Here is an 18,201-nt window from a genome sequence, read left to right on the forward strand (position 1 = left end):
ATGTCCCAGTCACTGTCTCTCTTCTCTGCTCAGGTACAGTTCTTGGTGAGTCTCGCGCAGCATGTTCACAACCCATAACCTCCTCTAATTCTGCTTTCACCCTTCACCACCTTTCAAAAAGCAGCCCCCGCCCCCCAAATTTTGAACTAGTAAATTCCCCTTCCAGGATCCCAGCGTTCGTTGGAGCACAAGAATGTGCTTTCTGTTTGTGGCATTAGCCTGCGCTATCTTTGGTATTGAATATGCAAGGCCAGCTGTGCTGACATTGGAAATCGGGGTTCAGAACGACCACCTCGCTCTCATACACATCCCCCTAGATCTATACCCATTTTTCCTGCAACCAATACTCCAACTCATTTTCCACGATGTACCTCCTATCGAAGACATACACCCGGATGAACCGGATGAACCGGATGAACCTGGCTTGAGAGGTCTTCGGAAATCCGAACCCACGCATCCTGCGTTTCTCAACGTTTCCATCACCCCAGTCGAATGTTCAATTGTGTGTTCGAGAGAGTTGGCAGAGTTGTATTTTCGCCCATCGGCAGAAGAGTTCAACAAAAATGGACCTTCTAAAGCGAACCAAATTTCAATCAGCAAAGAGGATTTCATCGCGATGCAGGTTGATGGGCAGGGGTTGGATGCCGGCCAAAGAGTTCTGGAACTGACCAGTCCTCTTGCCATGGCGGGAGTGTAAGCTCATATACACTCCGTTGTAAAGTGCGGTACCCCCTTAACTAATAAGTTGAAAAGATCCATATTCTTCATGTCAACTTATTTCTCCGACTACATCCTCGTTCCCCGCCGGTCAAAGGGCCATGTAACCCAGGCACTCGAGAACCGCGGCTTCGCCTTCGAAGCGTCCTCCGATGCCTTCGTCAACAGCAGCAGTAACCCGCAACGCCGCAGCTCCCCCCCATCGTTAGAAACACAACAATCGCCGCCCTTAACCCCTCCCCCTCCAACGCTCTCAGAGCTACAGACCCGAACGTTCTCCGCCTTACGGAAACACAACATACACGCCCGTGTCGACAAATCCCTCCGCATCGTCCAATGCGCCGCCCAATACTCGTCATCTGCCCGCCGATCCTCCTCCCCTTCAATCCTCCGCCCAAGCCTCGTCACCACCCTAATCCTCGATAAACCCCGCTTCCTCTCCCTCACTCTAACAGCCACCGACCCGGCCGCGTCTATACTGCTCGAAAAACGACTCCTGCCCCGCTTCTCGCTGGATCCCATCTGCTTAGTGCCCCCAAACCAGCTGTCCAGCGACTTCTCACTTGACGAGAGCAGCAATAACCTCCTCCTCATATCGAAGGACGACGTCCTCGTCCCTATCATGCTGGACCTGCGCGATCTCCCGCTGGAAGCGACTGGGATCGTCTGTGGCGTAGCTAGCCGGCTCGCGGCTGCGACACAAAGTCGAGAACCTAACAGAACCAGTGGCGAGAGTGACAATGGCCATGATCATGACGGTGGTGGAGATGGTTATGACAGCTCCGATGACCACGGCGATGGTGTTAACGCCGTGGAGATTCCGAGGAATGCCTCCTCCCCTCTTGCCCGGTTCAACAACAATAATCAAAACGATGACAAAAGTACGTCATCACTCTGGTCGCGGAAGCGGAGGCGGATGACGACGTCGATGAATCAGAAGAAAAACGGTGGGCAAGCGCAGGGCGCCCACGAGCCGCTTCGTAGAGCCTCGTCAGAAACGGGCTCGTCGTATCTGGATGCTGTTGATATCAGCTTCCTCAGCACGGTGAGAGCTGGCACTGTCATCGTTGGTGAGAGGGAGCTGGAAAGGGCAATGGCTTCATTGGATGCGGCTGAGATTGGCGTTTGAGTTTGTGATAAGTGTGTGGGGATGGTGTAGTGGGATTTTATCTTATGTGAATGCTAGATTGATCCGAAAGGCGAATGAAAGGATGCCAAAGGTTTTGGCAAAGAGAAATTGTGATATCTTTTTTGGACGAATGGGCTGATGGAAAGGAGTAAACATATGATACGTATATATAAGATTAAAAAAGAAAAAAAAGAAAAAAAAAAAAAAAAGAAAGAAAGCAAAAAAGAATTGTCTAAAGGGGAAAAATGTTAGGTCCTGTTGGAATGTGGACATGAGCGAACCTGGGCGATCAATTGACCTATTTCATATTTTGGAGACAACTGTATTGAGTATATCGGGGCCCATAGCATATCGTCAATGCCTTTACATATTTGATACCTATGTTAATGGACAAAATAGGATTAAAAAAAAACGAGTACGGTTTACTTCACACGCCTCAAGCCCACGCGGTGTGGGCCCCTTCGTTAAGATACGCTTCCTTTCATCTTTGTCATATCTGCACTAATTAAACCAATAAACCAGGTAGAGCGACCACCCCATATATATCATACTTCTTCGTTTAGAAGGGGTAGTCTGATTGATGGAGATGCCTAGTAAATGAGCATATCCGCCCGCAACATAGAGCACAGGACACGGTTATATTTTGTTCTTTTTGGTTTAGCTGTACGTTGGAGGCGGTAAGAGTTTGAACGTTGATTTATATAGATAACTGGATAGCAGATATATGAAACGGGATGCTCTGTTAGGGTCCCGGTCGTGAATGATATAAAAGGGCGGGGGTGGCCTGAGAAGGTGAGGTGATTTATAAAGATCATGATAACGTAACGATATATATAGGTATCGCAATAATGTCTGTGAGTAAAATGCGGGAAGATGCAAAGTAATGCTGAAGTCATCCAAATACTTGAACAGTCCCTATTGTGTTAATATCAAAAGTTAGCAAAGGCGAACGGCATTGAACCGACAATGTCTCTTTGTGAAAGGCGTGAAATTCCCAAGACAGATATATAAGAGGAGATCGGGTTGCGAAAACTCACCATCTGAACAACCGCCAGCCCAACAACCCGCTTTCTCATTCCACGCCACACAGCTAACCGCCTTCACCCCTTCGCCCACGCCCACCTTCGCAATTACATCCCCAGTCAACACATCCCATGCAAATACATGGCTCTCGACATTTATGGCACTCTCATTTTCATCAGTCTCCCCACCACTAAACACCACGCCCTCCCCCTTCGCAAATGAAGATCTAATCCGCAACGAACTATTGACATAGCGTGGCCCTCCATCCCCACTAGCAGGAGTAGCAGGGTCAGCCCCCGCCTTGCCTCCCCCACCCCCAAACCCTTTCAACACACTGCCATCCGCTCGATCAACCATCCGAATCCAGCTATCTAGACACGATGCCAGCACGACATTGCCATCCTCCGAGCAGCGCACGCTCGTCACCTCATGGCCCATGACGTCCACGTTCACCATGCCCATACGCAAATCATAGCTGCGGATTCGTCCGTCGTAGCTGCCTGATATTATGCTGGCGGTGGGCAAGTGGATGCTAAGGGAGGAGATGGTGTCGCGGGCTTCGGAGAGTGTTTGGATGGGCTTTGAGGTTAGGGAACGCGTATCCCAGAGTTTTAGGGTTGTGTCGGCGCTTCCTGTGGCGCGGGAGTTTGAGATGGTTAGCGGAATTGAGCTTTTGAGTTAAGATGTTATACTATAGGGAGTTTCCTAATACAGGGATAGTGGAGGACGAGTTTCTCGGTTCACAATGCAATGCCAGTTGATGCCTGGCTCGGGTATTTAATGTGATAGAGGTGTAAATCGAGCGCAGTTGATTCTGATCAAGTCAGAGTCAATAGTAATGCTTGACCTTGCGTCGCGCAATGGCTGATAGAGATATCAAGCCCCTCACGAACCAGCACTGCGCAAACAACGGCCTTCGTTGCGTAGAGTAATACACCTAAAACACAACAAAGACCCCGATAAAAATGAAAGTATAATAAATAAAAAATTCATACCACTCGCAACAATCGAATCCGCCTCGGCCCCGAACTCCACCGCCTCAACCCGCGCATCATGCCCACTCCACCTCCTCACCGTCGTCCCCGTCTCCACATCCCACAAAAAAACCTGTTTATCCCCACCTACACTGGCAAACTTGGCATTATCCGCCGTTACCGCGAGGTCCAACACGGAGTAGCCATGCTTCGCGTACCGCTGGATCGGAGTGGTGGTGACGGGTGTTGTGGCGGAGACGGTGGTGGAGGAGGTCGGGAGGGCGCGGCAGAGATGGATGGAGCGGTCAGAAGAGCCCGTTAGCAGGTATGTGCCTGGTGGGCTGGAAAAGCAGATTGCATTTACCGCACCTGTGATGGGGGTTGATGGGTTAGCTCTCCTCTCACATTGGCTGAGAGCTGGGGTATCAGGGGTGAGTTTGGGAAACTTGGGGCCTGGAAGACAGGTAGTGAACATTTATATATACGTACCATTGTGGGTTTTTATTGTGTGGAGGCGGGAGGTTGGGAATTTCCGCGTTGGTGGCATCTGATTAATCGCGACGCTTTTGAAAGGTGGTTGAGTTCATTTACATCTTGAAGGCGGGGATGGAGCTTAGTCTGGGCGAACTGGTTGGAGCTTATTTAATTAATTTATAACAAACCAGACACGGGAAACGGGAAACTAAATTACGAACCCAGTGGTTTTTATTTGATTTGGAGATCTCGAAACTGAATCATACAAAGGGGAAAAAAAGGTGTAGAATTAAAGTTGGATATTTCAAATAATAAAGTAACAAAAAAAAATCGCTACGCATAACAAACGAACTATTTCGGGTCTTGGAGGTAGAAAATACGCTAGGTATCAGTCGAATGTGGGAGAAAAACAGAAAAAGAAACACGAATAAAATGATTAAAGGATAAGGGTTCGAAAAAGAAAACAAACCCCCAAAATGTCGCAAATAAAACCGGGATTTGATAGGTCGATAATTTTTGGGCTCAGACGTGCTAAAGCCTATATTCGAAACGGACAGCCATCCACCTCCATCTACCTACATCGCAACCAGACGGCAAACATCAATATACCCATCCAAGATTAACGCCGGCCATGGCTGCGGACAGCGGAGCCTTGCATCTGCTCGAGTTCCTGTTCGAGTTGTTTGATGCTGTTCCAAGGTTAGCACTAGTACGACGTAGCCATGTTTACTGGGGAAGGATTAAAAAAACATACGCAGCATGAGTGCTTTCCAGATCCTTGTTGAGACGATCTCTCTCGGAGATGAGTCTCTGCTCCCACTGTCTGAACCTCTGTTCTTCGACCTTGACTTGTTCGGTGAAGCGCTTTCTGAGGTTCTCTTCTTCCTCCTTGAACTTGGGGTTGTCGAGCTTTCTGGGACGGGCCTCGCCGAACTTTCTCGTCTCCATTTGCAAGGCGCGATAGGCCTCGTAGTGGGATTCTTCAGTGGTGTGAATGAGATCAAGCATGTGAGTACGAATGAGAATGGAGCGTAATTTTTTGAAATCACAGTGCTCCTCATTCTCAACCTCAGCTACACCCCAAGCATACTGGCGACCCTTAACGATGCGGCCATCACTGGTCTTGACGTCTTTCTCGGAACCAATGACGGAGAATGGCATGGCAGCCATCAGACTACGAGCATGCTGTGCGGCGTGCTCATCATCCTCCTCAACAGGTGGCTGGTAAATTTTGATGCCTTGGGCCTCGATAACAGCGCGGATCTGAAATGTAAAAAGTAATCAGTTTTTGACCGTTCACTCCATTGGCCTATGTAGGATAGATATTCTCTTACGCGTTGCTTGAAGCGGGCAAGGTCAGATGGGCTCAATGTATCGGCTTTGGCAACCACTGGGATCAGATTGACACGCGAGCTCAGACGCTTCATGACTTCGATATCCAGGGGCTTCAGGGTATGACCGGTTGGCCTGATGAAGTACAAGCAAGCGTGGACACGGAGGTCAATCTTATCAACACGACGAGGTTGTTGCTCCTGAAGCATGTAGGATTCGTGCTGGTCATCAAGGAACTCGATGATAGGCATCCACGAGTCGCGGTTGTTCACGTAATCGCCGAATCCGGGGGTATCAATGACCGTCAAGCGAACTAAAATGGGACATAATTAGCTCACATACGCGGTGCAGAGCAGTGCAGAACTGAATTGAATACCTTTGAAGAACTTCTCCTCGAGTTCAGCTTTTGTAATCTCAATCTCTACGGTTTTATCAACCTGCTTGGCATGTCGGCGCTTGTGGTCGGCATAGTTCTTGATTGTGGTCGAGAAAAGCGTGTTAATGAATGTCGTTTTGCCCAATCCGGATTCCCCAGCAACCTATAAAATGTTAACAAGGACGAAATATATATAATAGGAGGGGCTAAGTTGTACCATAATAGTAAAGGCAGCTCCCCGTTTGGCAACGATTTTGTGCCTGTTTTATTGTGTTAGCACTACAAGTTCCCCCCGAAAAATGATATAGCGTTTGTCGAGGCATACCGTTGATTTGGAAGCTATACACAACCAATGTGTCAGATTCTTCATAATATCAATAATTGGATATAGGACACTACTTACATTGGCAATTCCAATGGGAGAAGCCGTCTCAGAAGTTGGAGGAGCCATAACTACTGAGCGTAAAGAGGGTGTTATACTTAAAAAGGAAGTCGAATTACTGGAAGGGGGTGACGATGGACACAGAGCTCCGCACAAGACAACTAGAAACAGAAACACAAGGAGAATCGCGCGGGTTGCAGAGGGTGGCAGCGAGATGAAGAGCGTGAAGTTGTCGTTTCGTTTCTTCTGCCCCTGAAAGCTAATTTTCAAGCGAGCAACCACCCCGGGGTACACTAGGTCGCATACGGCTAGCGTCTCGGATTATCCTGTAGCAGTTTATCCGGGACCTTATCTCTTGAACAGACATTTTTTTGCCCACAATTGCTGGTGGAGTGCATAATGCGCCGATGGTGACTGCGCGAGCTGAGGACGATGAAGACTGATTTCAAGGTATGCGGAAGCTCTATTTGCAGTCTTACTAGCTGTTGCTGACGATAACTAAATTTTCTCCTAAGTTTTCCAACCTTCTGGGGACCGTTTATCGCCAAGGAAACCTCATCTTCACTCCAGACGGCACTTGCTTGCTCTCTCCGGTTGGCAATAGAGTTACAGTTTTTGATCTCGTGCAGTACGGGATCCTCGCGCCCTTCACAGCTAGGTGCGGAGAAAAGACAAAAGAGACTAACTTTGGTAATTCGTAGAAATAAATCATATACCCTTCCTTTCGCCCACCGCACCAACATCTCGCGAATTGCCCTCTCTCCCAAAGGCAACCTCCTCCTTTCCATTGATCAACATGGAAAAGCTATACTAACCAATTTCCTCCGTCGATTAACTATCCATCACTTCTCGTTCAAGTCTACAGTCACCACGCTTGCTTTTTCACCTTCTGGGCGCCATTTTGCTGCTGGAGTGGGGCGGCGAATCCAGGTCTGGAAAACACCTTCTACACCTGGTGCTGATGGTAATGGCGAACTAGAATTCGCACCATTCGTTCTGCATAGGGAGTATGTAGGACATTTCGATGCGGTGCAGAATATACACTGGTCTGGCGATTCGAGATTCTTTCTCAGCGCCTCAAAAGATTTAACCTCAAGGATATGGAGTTTGGATCCGGAGGAAGGGTTTGAACCGACAACTCTTGCGGGACACCGTGAAGCTGTGCTAAATGCTTGGTTTACAGAGGATCAGGAGTCGGTAAGGGATATTCCGGAACCACTCAATTATATCTATTCAAGCCAACGCTGAACTTTTTCCGTTTCTAGATCTACACTGTGAGCAAGGATGGTGCACTCTTTCGATGGCAATATTGTAGCAAGTCCGATGACCCAGAGGAATTGTCAGAAAACTCGGATATGCGCTGGAGGATCAGAAAAAAAAGCTTTTTCATGCAAAGCAATGCAAAGGTGAAATGTGCAGCATACCATGGAGCTTCTAGCCTTCTGGTTGCAGGCTTCTCTAATGGTTTATTTGGGCTCTATGAACTACCAGAGTTTACCCAAATACATAAACTTAGGTATGTTTGTGCTTTGTCTGTACAACTAAAATCAAGTCTAACTATTATTAGCGTCTCACAGAGCAATATTGATTTTGTGACAATGAATAACTCTGGCGAATGGATCGCCTTTGGATCGTCGAAACTTGGGCAGTTGCTTGTGTGGGAATGGCAGTCTGAGTCATATATCCTGAAACAGCAAGGCCATTTGGATTCGATGAATTCACTCGTATATTCTCCAGATGGACAAAAAATAATAACCGCGGCAGATGATGGGAGAATCAAAGTCTGGGATACAAATTCTGGGTTCTGTATTGTCACCTTTACAGAGCATACCAGCGGCGTCACCGCGTGTCAATTCTCGAAAAAAGGAAATGTTTTATTTACCGCATCATTAGATGGCTCAATCAGAGCATGGGATCTCATTCGATATCGAAATTTTAGAACATATACGGCACCCTCAAGATTAGGGTTCTCCTGCTTGGCGGTAGATCCCAGTGGAGAGGTCGTGTGTGCAGGTTCACTGGACTCGTTTGATGTTCACATTTGGTCCGTCCAGACGGGCCAGCTTCTAGACCGACTGGCTGGGCACCAAGGACCGGTGTCTTCTCTATCCTTTTCTGCAGATGGCAGGCATCTGGTGAGCGGTAGCTGGGATCACACAATCCGAATATGGAGCATCTTTGGCCGCACGCAGACCAGCGAGCCTCTGGAACTACAAGCCGACTTGCTTAGCGTAGCTTTCCGACCGGATGGGAAACAAATTGCCGCCTCCAGCCTTGATGGTCAATTGACCTTCTGGTCAGTCGAAGAAGCCGTGCAGGAGGGGGGAATAGATGGTCGACGTGACGTATCAGGAGGTCGTAAAATATCCGACCGTCGAACAGCTGCCAATGCCGCAGGCACCAAGTCATACAACACGATAACTTACTCAGCCGATGGAAGCTGCCTACTCGCCGCGGGTAACAGCAAATACATCTGCCTCTACGACGTCAGCACTGGCTCACTCTGCAAAAAGTTCACCGTCTCCATCAATACCTCTCTTGACGGCACACAAGAATTCCTCAACAGCAGGGATATGACTGAAGCCGGTCCACGCGGCCTCATAGACGAAGCGGGTGAAGCGTCAGATTTGGAAGATCGCATCGACAAGCGTCTCCCCGGCACTCGTCGTGGCGGCGACGCAGGCGCACGCACCACGCGGCCCGAAGTGCGGGTAACTTCCGTCGCTTTCTCGCCAACCGGCCAATCTTTCTGCGCCTCGTCTACGGAAGGCCTGCTTGTCTACAGTCTAGATACAACCTTCGTCTTCGACCCCTTCGACCTCGACCTCTCTATCACACCCGACAGCATCCTCGATACCCTGGCCGAAGCCAAAGCCGCATCCACCACCTCCCCCCTAACAGACTCATCACCGACGACCCCAACTTCCTTCCTAAAACCCCTCATCATGTCCTTCCGCCTCAACGAAGCCCCCTTAATCCGAAAAGTCTACGAATCGATCCCTCCCGCCGACATCCGCCTCATCACCGCCTCCATACCCACTATCTACCTCCCTCGGATGCTCCGTTTTGTCGCCAATTGCGTCGACGAGACACCGCACCTGGAGTTCAATTTGCGCTGGATCGAGGCGTTGCTGAGCATCCATGGCCACTATTTCAAGGATCATAGTGGCCAACTGGCGGCGGAGTTGCGTGCCGTGAATCGTGTTGTTGATAGCATCCGAGATGAGATCAAGCGGCTTGTCGAAGGGAATGGGTATGTGTTGGAGTATTTGCTTTCAAAGCCGGTGTTGAATGGGAGGAGGGTTGAGAAGGGTGGAGGAGACGGTGTGGTTGCTGCGGGCAAGGAAAACGGCGTATGTAGGGATGAAGATATGGATGATGTCGACGATAGTGACGATGGTGGGGAAGGGGGAGAGTGGATTGGTTTGGCTTAATTGAGTATTGTCATTGTAAAATACATGTCTTGACCCATTATCTTTTCTCTAATGGAGAGTGAAATATTGTACTATGCATGCATACGGTACCTGGATGATGTGTACTTGATGCCTCTGAATTTTATTTTCCCTTTGTGGACCCAGAATCAAAGCATGTGGTGGAGTAAAAGGAGCAGTTGGCGAAAATTTAGCATAGACAGCAAAGATAACGAGCAACGCTTCTTGTGGAATTTGATTATGAAATTGCTTTTCTTGAATTCTCTTCAAGATGTGAGACAGTGTATATATGTCGTCTTCATAGTATAATTTTTATGCAACCATCAAACTGTCTTCAAGGAGCAGATGCGCACAATACATCAAAGAACATTAACTGAGGGTTTAATCTTGGTAAGATATATTCCTTTCTGCAGCACGAAGGAATCTTAGGAACTGGAAGTCCAGCCGATTTGAATTAAAGATGGCTTTTGAATGAAGAGCTCTGTCAGCACACAAAGAAAGACTATTAATAGTATATAGCCACTCCATGGATGCGTGGGGGATCCAGAGAATTTGATATCAAACAGAAACAAGGGGTTATATGCCAGCGACTTAAAAAGATTTCAATAGTCGTACACAGGTAGACAAAATATGCAAGAAGCCTGTCCAGTTAAGATGGGGGGAATTAATGAAAGTGGAGAAATCGTGAGAAAAGGTAAGAAGATGCCGTAAATCGCTCCCCTCTTCTATCTCCCTCGATCATGGTCGTCGTCGTCGTCCATACGGGCACGCTTCGATCCGCGCTCCTTGGCACCCTCGGCTTCTTGAATACCGTATCTTTTCTGCGTGCTTCCACCAGTAACTTCAGCAATCATTCCATCGATGCCAAATGGGTCGGAAGTATCTTTCTCGAATTGAACTGGTCCATCTCGAGCCTGTGAAAAAGGTGTATCGTCAGTCACGTGATAGTATTGGCTCAAATGAACGATGTGTGGAATAGATATATAAGTGGACTAAGCGGGCGAGTTGCATATCTTACCTCTGCATCTGCCGCGCCTTTGAAGCCTTGTTTAGCACGGCCTAGGACTTCAAATCGGCTATTCCGCTCTATTCGACTCATCTCCGCACCGGCCGCCTCCTCGTCATCAAAGTCGTCTGCTTGTGCCCGAGGGCGGTAAATACTATTGATGGCATCTTGTGCGGCGAAAAGGGGTTTGTCATATGGCTGATCTTCATTGAATCCACTCTCGAATCCGCTCGTCTGGTTGAAAAGTCGGGAGTCATACATCGTCTCTTTACTCTGTGTTGGCTTTGCAAGGCCAAGTGCGACCTTCTCGGAGATATCACGGTTTTGTTCTCGCGCCATCATCTGGATCCGACGCTCAGTACCCATACGGGATTGACGAAGCTGACGTTCAGCTTCTTGTCGTTGTTGCCGACGCCGACGTTCACGTTCACGGGCAGCATCTTCATCTTCACTGGGCGTGGCAGAACGGGATGAATATGGTGATGGACTTCGGCTGCCGCTAATAGATCGTGAACGTGTTCGCGCTCGAGATTCCTGGCGACTTGTGCCACCCGACCTTGCCTCGCGTGCCTTTTGAGCTAGTTGGCGAAGATGCTCTTCTTTCTGTGCCTTCTCCTTCTCTGCTAACTTCTGTTGCATTTGAGCTCTCTGTTTCACTTCCTCCCGGGCATGACGGTCAGCTGTAAACAGGGCTTCCGCAAACTGGGCAAATTTGTCATTGATAGAAACATCCTGTAAACCACGCCCATCGGCCGCCAATCGTTTATCCAGCGGAACAGTATAGCCTCTAGGGTTCTTCCAATTTGAAACGGGAGGGGGAATCCTCCATGCTTCTTGATCTTCTGCAGTAAGTTTCCGGGGTGGTGAGTGCATGACTGGCGGTGGCGGGGAGGGCGGACCGCGAGGAATCTTCTTATGCTTGAATTTCGGGGGCTCCATGGGGTCAACTTGTCTCTCTACAATCTTCATAATCCTATCATTTTTCTTGCTTGTATCACCCATTTGATTTGCGGGTGTATACCTCACGAACGTGGGTTCGTTCCTTTTCCCGCCCTTGACATTTTTTGGCTTCTGCGCCGCAACAGCCCCAGTCACCAATTTTGCCAACGCAGCTTTTGTTTTCTCCATTTGCTCCGCCACCTCTTCTTGTGAAGGCCGAGCTAGAGATATTTCGCCCATATCTACGCGTTGGCGGAGAGGTATTAGGTCTTTGAAAGAGGCGTGGACAATCCGATTCTCGCCATGGCCCTGTTTTGCAATGGCGTCGTATTTAACCTTCCCTTCCGCGTCAACTTGAACAGCTAAGGCATTTGACGTTGATGAGGTGCCTTTCCGCCCCATATCGAGGGGATATTGAGCCACTGGGATTTCGGGGAACGCGCCGCCATCTGCAAAGTCTTCAGGGTTTCGAGGTCGCCATCCTGAACGCCTGCCATACGGGGGTGGGCCAGCTGTCTATAATAGATGGGCAAAGTAAATGAGCATTTATTCCCTAGTAGTGGCAATGATAGACTGTATATAGCAACGTACTTTTAGAACAACTTGCGATTCGTTGAGAGCACCAGCTCCCACGATTCGCGGGCCTTTGGGTTGGGTATGTGGCGGCAATTCTTCGTCTTCGCCGGTGTATTTCGGTTTCGGCAGGGATTTGAAGAGTCCCTGCGCGATAGATGTCGCCATAGTAAACAATTTAAGCCACAATAGTCTGAACAAGAATGGCTGTAGGTGGGAAGGGTAAGCTCGTTGTCGAGAGCGGGCTCATGGGGCAGTGATGGTTAAAGTTTGAGGTTTGAGATATCCGCCGTAACGCAGTTGGCATGTTTGGGCTACCGGAGATATATGACTAAACTAACCAATCGGCGTCTTCTAATATAATTGGCCAGCTAGCCGCCTTCCCGCGCTTGCTTCACCTTCCAATCTCAAAGCAACCAAGAAGCCACTTTAACAGCTTCAACGACATCTCGTATTATTAAATCTCAAAACGATCAGCTAGCTTGCCCTTGAGTTCTTACGGGAGTCGAAATTGTTCTCACCTCTCCAAATAATCATTAATAGATACTTGCCGCTTACCCACCAATTTGGATGGCCAGGTTTTCTTGTGGTTGAGACACAACATGAACTTCCTTTCAAAGCATTGACATTTTTTTTTCATTGTTATATTTGTTCATTTGTATTTTGATTCAGCAACTGTATACGTAATTCTTGAACTTCAGCTCCTGTTAGCAGAACAAAATTCCACAGAAATCTGAGATAGATTCCCGCACCGCATCTCCCAGCTGGGCCTGAAAACTTCAAGCGGATTGATAAATCTACAGCCCAATTTCATTATGGAGAAAAGACTAAGAAATCTTCCGCTTCCAAAGCCAGCTGACAACTTAGTTTCTCCTCAACGCTCTAGAGATCATGCGAGTACACTCCAAACCAGAACGTCTACGGTCCCACTAACATGGGCAACACCCTTTTCATGTGAAGGCACCCTGCACATCCTGCGAGTGCTCCAGTGGCTAAAGACCTGGGTAACAACCAAGTACTCGCCTTGGCTTGTGAAAAGTATCTTTGAACTGTTGTTGGCGCGGCCAGAATTGGTGTCGGGAGATGCGCAGGAAGAGGAGGAGGAGGAGGAGGAGGAGGAGGAGGACCTATCAATCCGTAAATCTCCACACTACCTGACTCGCAGCATCTTGCACCAGCTGCAACGTCGAAAACTGGACACTCGAGGTGAGGATAAGTGTCAGTCATAAAGGCAAGAAGCAAAGGGGGTGCGAAACACGTATGTGGTAAGGCTTCAAGGAAGCTCTGAAGTCAGGCTGAACGGATTTTTATGTATTTCTAGCCGGATCCCAGAACGCCGTGGAGAAGGTTGCTCAGCATGGCACCACCATGCCGTTGGGCAAGGACAATGGCGCTGGTAATGGCATATTATGGAGAGCCTTTGGACTGTCGTCATGGAAGATTTCACCAGGCAAAGTCTACCGTGTATGGAGGCAGATTAGGGAGGGCATGTACACGTGTAATTACACTCTGTGAAATCAATTTTAGCGGTTGCGGGGAATTGGACCGAAAGAAAAGAAAAAAGAAATTGCCGTGGAATTACCAATCTTCAACGCGAAACTCTGCTTTCATGCTTGCGTCCATTGAGCACTAACTACTAAAGAAGTGTGTACTATAACTAAATCAACTGATAAAAGCAAAGAACGAAGTAAACGTAGAGAAACAAATGGGGGTTGGGTGGGGGGAACTAAAAGAAAAAAAAAATAATCAGGTGCGAAACAGTAATACGTTGCCTGCGCCTTGAATTTTGCATGTTGCATGTTGCATTGTCCGTTGGAACATATTAACCTATGAATGTCAACCTCTCGTAATATGGGAAATAGAAAAATACGAAAAATCAAACCGCTGAGCTAGTGGGGGGCGAGAGGGATGGAGAAATGAGAAAGGAGAACTTTCAATCAGCTTAAAAATATGATTCAGAAACGTCAATGCAAGCTAGATAGAAAAAACACAAGATGAAAATAAAATAAAATCACAGATACTGGGCATGAGACGAGAAGAAGAAGAAGAAGAAGAAGAAGAAGAAGAAGAAGAAGAAAAATGCAATTATCGCCGTCAATAAATCCAGTTCCATCACCTAGCTCCGCCCACCAACCCCTTTTGCCTGCCTTAGGCCTTATGCACAGTCGTTATTACCCTCACACTCTCGCCATTTCAGTCTCGAGAGCAGTGCGATGTAATTGTAAAGTGTCAGGTATGCAGGTGCAGTGTACGGCTGGGGGAATCGATATCGGGAGTTTAATGGGGTCAGTGTAAATGGATATACCGCGTTTGATCGTTCGTTTTTTCGTGAGTGTAGATATGCTAAGTCATTGAGGTGCAGGGTAATTGATGATTTTTCGTCTCTCGAACTTTATGGGGATGATGATTTCGTGGTGGTTATTTGGGTTAGGTGTATATGTTTGCTATGATTTTCCCCTAAGTTGTCTTGTGTTTCTGAGGAGGCTGCTCAAAGCGAATTATGATGTTTTTGTTTTAGACGGAAAGTAGGATGGTGGAAGTTATTCGACGGAATATCCACAAGGAGGGCGTCAGTGACCCCTGGGAAATGGATATGTTAGAATTGGCACAACAGAAGATCAGGAGACGGATAGGGACTTTTAACAAAGAGATACCAAGGTGTATCGATGATAAAAATGAATAAATAAATAAATAAACCTACCCAGAACCATCATCGAGCATACCAACCTGAAGGGGGAAAAATTCCCGGGAAAAAAAAAAAAAAAAAAAAAAAAAAAAAAAAAAAAAAAAAGCCATAAACATAAATCCCGATGATCCTTCCTCCCACAGCTCCACCCAACCTATTAAGCCCTAATTTTAGCATGGACCCGAAAATATGGATATCCAGACTTGGACCTGTGCCACTGGCCATGCAACTTATTTTGAATATCCGTGACGGTGCGGAGAGTCCAGGACCCATCCAGGTTGTGCACCCACAAAACCTGTCCAGGGGGCGGGTTACACGGGACCAGTTGGCGGGGGACATTGGCACCATTGACCTGTGCAGCGGCCACGTTCTGAGCATGGAGCTGCTGGGGGTTAGGGGCAAACAACTGCTGGAGCTGCGGTTGCTGAACAGCAACGGGGGGGGCAGGGGCGGCAGGGGCTGCCCATCCAAACCAGTTTGGAACTTGTGGCTGGGCTTCGGCAATTGGCTGGGCACCGATTCGTCCATGCTGGTTGGGGTGGAGATGCGTTAGCTGTCGTGTATTTGCTTATAGTTGGGGGCGGGGAAGCAAACGCGAGAGAGATGTAGAGGGTTAGGAAAGGAACAGGGGCAAAGAAAGCAAGAGAAATGCGGGAGATCCTGATGAACACAAATGGGAAATAAGGCACTGCATACTAGGAATAAACAAACAAATCAACAGTAATAAGAATAGTAGTGATTGGAGTAGGAAGTATAGTAGTCATAGTCAGAAACAGCAGGAGGAGAATGAAAAAGGGAGAACAACAGCGACCATGACAGCCTGGTTCGGTGCGTTATTCACGGGCGCGGGGGCTGGAGCTGGAGCTGGAGCTGGGGCTGGGGCTGGGGCTGGAGCTGGAGCTGGAGCTGGAGCGGCAGGCGGCACTGGGGCCGGGTTATGGTTTTCAATGACATGGCCGGGAAAGGGATGGGCAGCCTGCAGCGCAGCATGTTGTGGATGGGCGGGATTCTGCATGGGAATAAACTGGAAAACAGCGGGTTGGTGATGCTGCTGTTGCTGCTGTTGCTGCTGATGATGATGCTGATGATGCCCGGACTGGATGGGAGCCAAGAAGAACGCCATGGCGACGGGGTAGAGAGGACAGACAGTGTTTTGGATGGAGATGAGAGGTAGTAGGTAGTGATGAAAGAAAGAGGTGATGGTGAGGAAGAGGAAAGGTGGAGATGGGAAGAAAGGAAGACAATGAGATAGTAGCGGAGGAGGGGAGGAAAGGAGAAAAGCCAGGCAGGATAGTTCGAGTGAGGAGTGAGGAGATGAACCGAGTGAAGAGGAAAAGTGAAGTGTGACGAGCAGGCAGACAGACAGCCAGACGGTTGGGCCGGTGACAGAACGCCAGATGAGAAGCAAGTGAACGACGAAATGGAACAGGAAGAAAACAGAAAAGGAGAATCGGGCGGGAGAAGGCAGCGAGGAGTCAGGCAGCAAAAGCACACCGCAAGAGCAGCAGGAAAAAATACATAGTTAAACATATATATATATGCGTGTGTGTATATCCATTTATAATATACAACCCCGCACAGAGCAACACCAGGGCATGAAGAATCATATGCATATTACAAGTATACCGATCGAGAGACTTACCACGACTGGATCAGCCAGCACGAACTGGTCGCCCGGATTCACCATGCAGAACGTCACATCCTTCTCCTGCTCCTTCTCCTTCTCCTTCTCCTCCTCCTTGTCCTTCTTGGGCGCATCCTCGATCACATATGCCTTGTAAGGCGTGCCCCACCACATACACATCCTAAAACCACTGTGGTGCTGAAGGCGTACGGGAAGAAACGGCCGGTGTGTCCCTTTTTTTTATTAAGCAGTAGAACGTCTGCGGGAATACAGGCAGTGGGCAGCGGGGGGAATAGGGAGCAAATGGAAAGGGAAGAGGGCGAGGGGGCGAAGAGGGAAAAAAAGGCTTGATTGAGGAGAGGAGGGATAAGAGGAGAGGAAAAATAGGGAGGTTGTTGTTAGAGAGAAGTCGAGAGTGAAAAACTAGATGACGTTCAGTTATCATTCACTGCCCAACCTGCGAGCGGCTTAGGATGTACCTAGACTGTCCAGCAGATGGATAGGGTTTGTTGACTGGCCGGCGGAGACGGGGATAGTGAGGCGGAATGGGTCGATGCTGGCGTGCAACACTATTAGGCGGCAGGTCTATATTGTATAAATATATTATATATATATAAAATATATATATACAAATATAAATACCTATATACAGTGCAGAAATGAAAACCTGGGTATCTCCATTCTGCTGCTTCCTGCTTGCAATTATTGCCATTATGTTTGAAAACATTCATGCTCTTTTTTTGTTTCTATCTTAATGAGCTCTGGCAACTGGTATACTAATCCGTTATCAGCCTGGGGGGGGCCGAGAAAGAGACAAGGAAGGCCTGGGTGGAAGTCATGGGCCGCAGCCGAATGTGTTATTACATTATCGCCACCTCTCAGACCACAACATGATACGGCGGTATCACCAAAGAAGTCCGGGTAAACAGGCATCTTAAAGAACGAAAAGGCGGTATGATCAGAAGATCTGGGGCTGTTGGTCATTTCTATCGCTGCCGTGGTCGTTGTTGTTGCCCTGTGGAACCTATCAGGATGAGCTTTATACCAACCCAACAACAAAAGGCAAACAGAGCCCTGGAGCAACCAGCCGCGGTGGGAAGGCATTGGATGGCGCGAAGGTTTAAAAAATGGAAGTGTGGTTGCATCGCGTTCTATTATTTACCCTGTTTCTTTTTCTTTTTCTTTTCTTTTCTTTTTTTTTTTCTCCTTAGTTTTGATGGAAGGGCTCTCTTACCGCCTCGAGTGGTGGGGATTGAGAGAATATGAAAGTTGAAACGGGAAAAAACGATGAAAACCAGCCAACAAAGACGGGGAGCATCATCCTTGCAGTTGGCTTGGTAGCTAGAGACGAATGAGAAAACCTTGACGAGGCGATGCGGTGGAACGTGATAGGAATCTTTTTATTTTTATTTTTTTCCTCCCCCCGCCTCGCCCCTCTCTCTTTTATTCCAACTTGTGTGCGTTTTGTTCTGGAACAACAATGAAACTGTCAAATATGCGCGTAAACCCGAAGTCAAGTAGAGGGCAAATAAATA

General features: G+C 48.1%; 7 protein-coding genes across 7 annotated transcripts; 3 read left to right on the plus strand and 4 right to left on the minus strand.

The window, feature by feature from the left end:
* On the plus strand, positions 1-1,846 carry HCAG_00457 (predicted protein; the record flags this gene model as incomplete). Its single annotated transcript, XM_001543361.1, has 3 exons — positions 1-45; positions 284-693; positions 754-1,846. The coding sequence occupies 3 exons, from the start codon at positions 1-3 to the stop codon at positions 1,844-1,846; spliced, it is 1,548 nt and encodes a 515-aa protein (XP_001543411.1).
* Positions 1,847-2,738: 892 nt separating this feature from the next.
* Positions 2,739-4,390, minus strand: HCAG_00458 (predicted protein; the record flags this gene model as incomplete). The annotated part of the gene is made up of 4 exons (XM_001543362.1): positions 2,739-2,761; positions 2,884-3,501; positions 3,865-4,212; positions 4,333-4,390. The coding sequence occupies 4 exons, from the start codon at positions 4,388-4,390 to the stop codon at positions 2,739-2,741; spliced, it is 1,047 nt and encodes a 348-aa protein (XP_001543412.1).
* Positions 4,391-4,936: 546 nt separating this feature from the next.
* Positions 4,937-6,476, minus strand: HCAG_00459 (cell division control protein 12; the record flags this gene model as incomplete). Its single annotated transcript, XM_001543363.1, has 7 exons — positions 4,937-5,006; positions 5,072-5,580; positions 5,652-5,962; positions 6,026-6,188; positions 6,243-6,285; positions 6,351-6,364; positions 6,429-6,476. 7 exons carry the CDS (start codon positions 6,474-6,476, stop codon positions 4,937-4,939), a joined length of 1,158 nt encoding a protein of 385 aa, XP_001543413.1.
* Positions 6,477-6,839: 363 nt separating this feature from the next.
* On the plus strand, positions 6,840-9,841 carry HCAG_00460 (periodic tryptophan protein 2; the record flags this gene model as incomplete). Its single annotated transcript, XM_001543364.1, has 5 exons — positions 6,840-6,857; positions 6,890-7,065; positions 7,109-7,604; positions 7,673-7,923; positions 7,975-9,841. 5 exons carry the CDS (start codon positions 6,840-6,842, stop codon positions 9,839-9,841), a joined length of 2,808 nt encoding a protein of 935 aa, XP_001543414.1.
* A 722-nt stretch (positions 9,842-10,563) lies between these two features.
* HCAG_00461 (conserved hypothetical protein) lies at positions 10,564-12,524 on the minus strand (the record flags this gene model as incomplete). The annotated part of the gene is made up of 3 exons (XM_001543365.1): positions 10,564-10,752; positions 10,857-12,299; positions 12,375-12,524. The coding sequence occupies 3 exons, from the start codon at positions 12,522-12,524 to the stop codon at positions 10,564-10,566; spliced, it is 1,782 nt and encodes a 593-aa protein (XP_001543415.1).
* A 2,693-nt stretch (positions 12,525-15,217) lies between these two features.
* HCAG_00462 (predicted protein) lies at positions 15,218-16,088 on the plus strand (the record flags this gene model as incomplete). Its single annotated transcript, XM_001543366.1, has 2 exons — positions 15,218-15,590; positions 15,742-16,088. 2 exons carry the CDS (start codon positions 15,218-15,220, stop codon positions 16,086-16,088), a joined length of 720 nt encoding a protein of 239 aa, XP_001543416.1.
* Positions 16,089-16,645: 557 nt separating this feature from the next.
* On the minus strand, positions 16,646-17,770 carry HCAG_00463 (predicted protein; the record flags this gene model as incomplete). Its single annotated transcript, XM_001543367.1, has 3 exons — positions 16,646-16,899; positions 17,146-17,251; positions 17,531-17,770. The coding sequence occupies 3 exons, from the start codon at positions 17,768-17,770 to the stop codon at positions 16,646-16,648; spliced, it is 600 nt and encodes a 199-aa protein (XP_001543417.1).
* Positions 17,771-18,201: the final 431 nt, after the last annotated feature.

The sequence above is a fragment of the Histoplasma capsulatum genome, genomic scaffold (assembly GCF_000149585.1).
Source record: "Histoplasma capsulatum NAm1 scaffold_1 genomic scaffold, whole genome shotgun sequence".
Lineage (NCBI taxonomy): Eukaryota > Fungi > Ascomycota > Eurotiomycetes > Onygenales > Ajellomycetaceae > Histoplasma > Histoplasma mississippiense.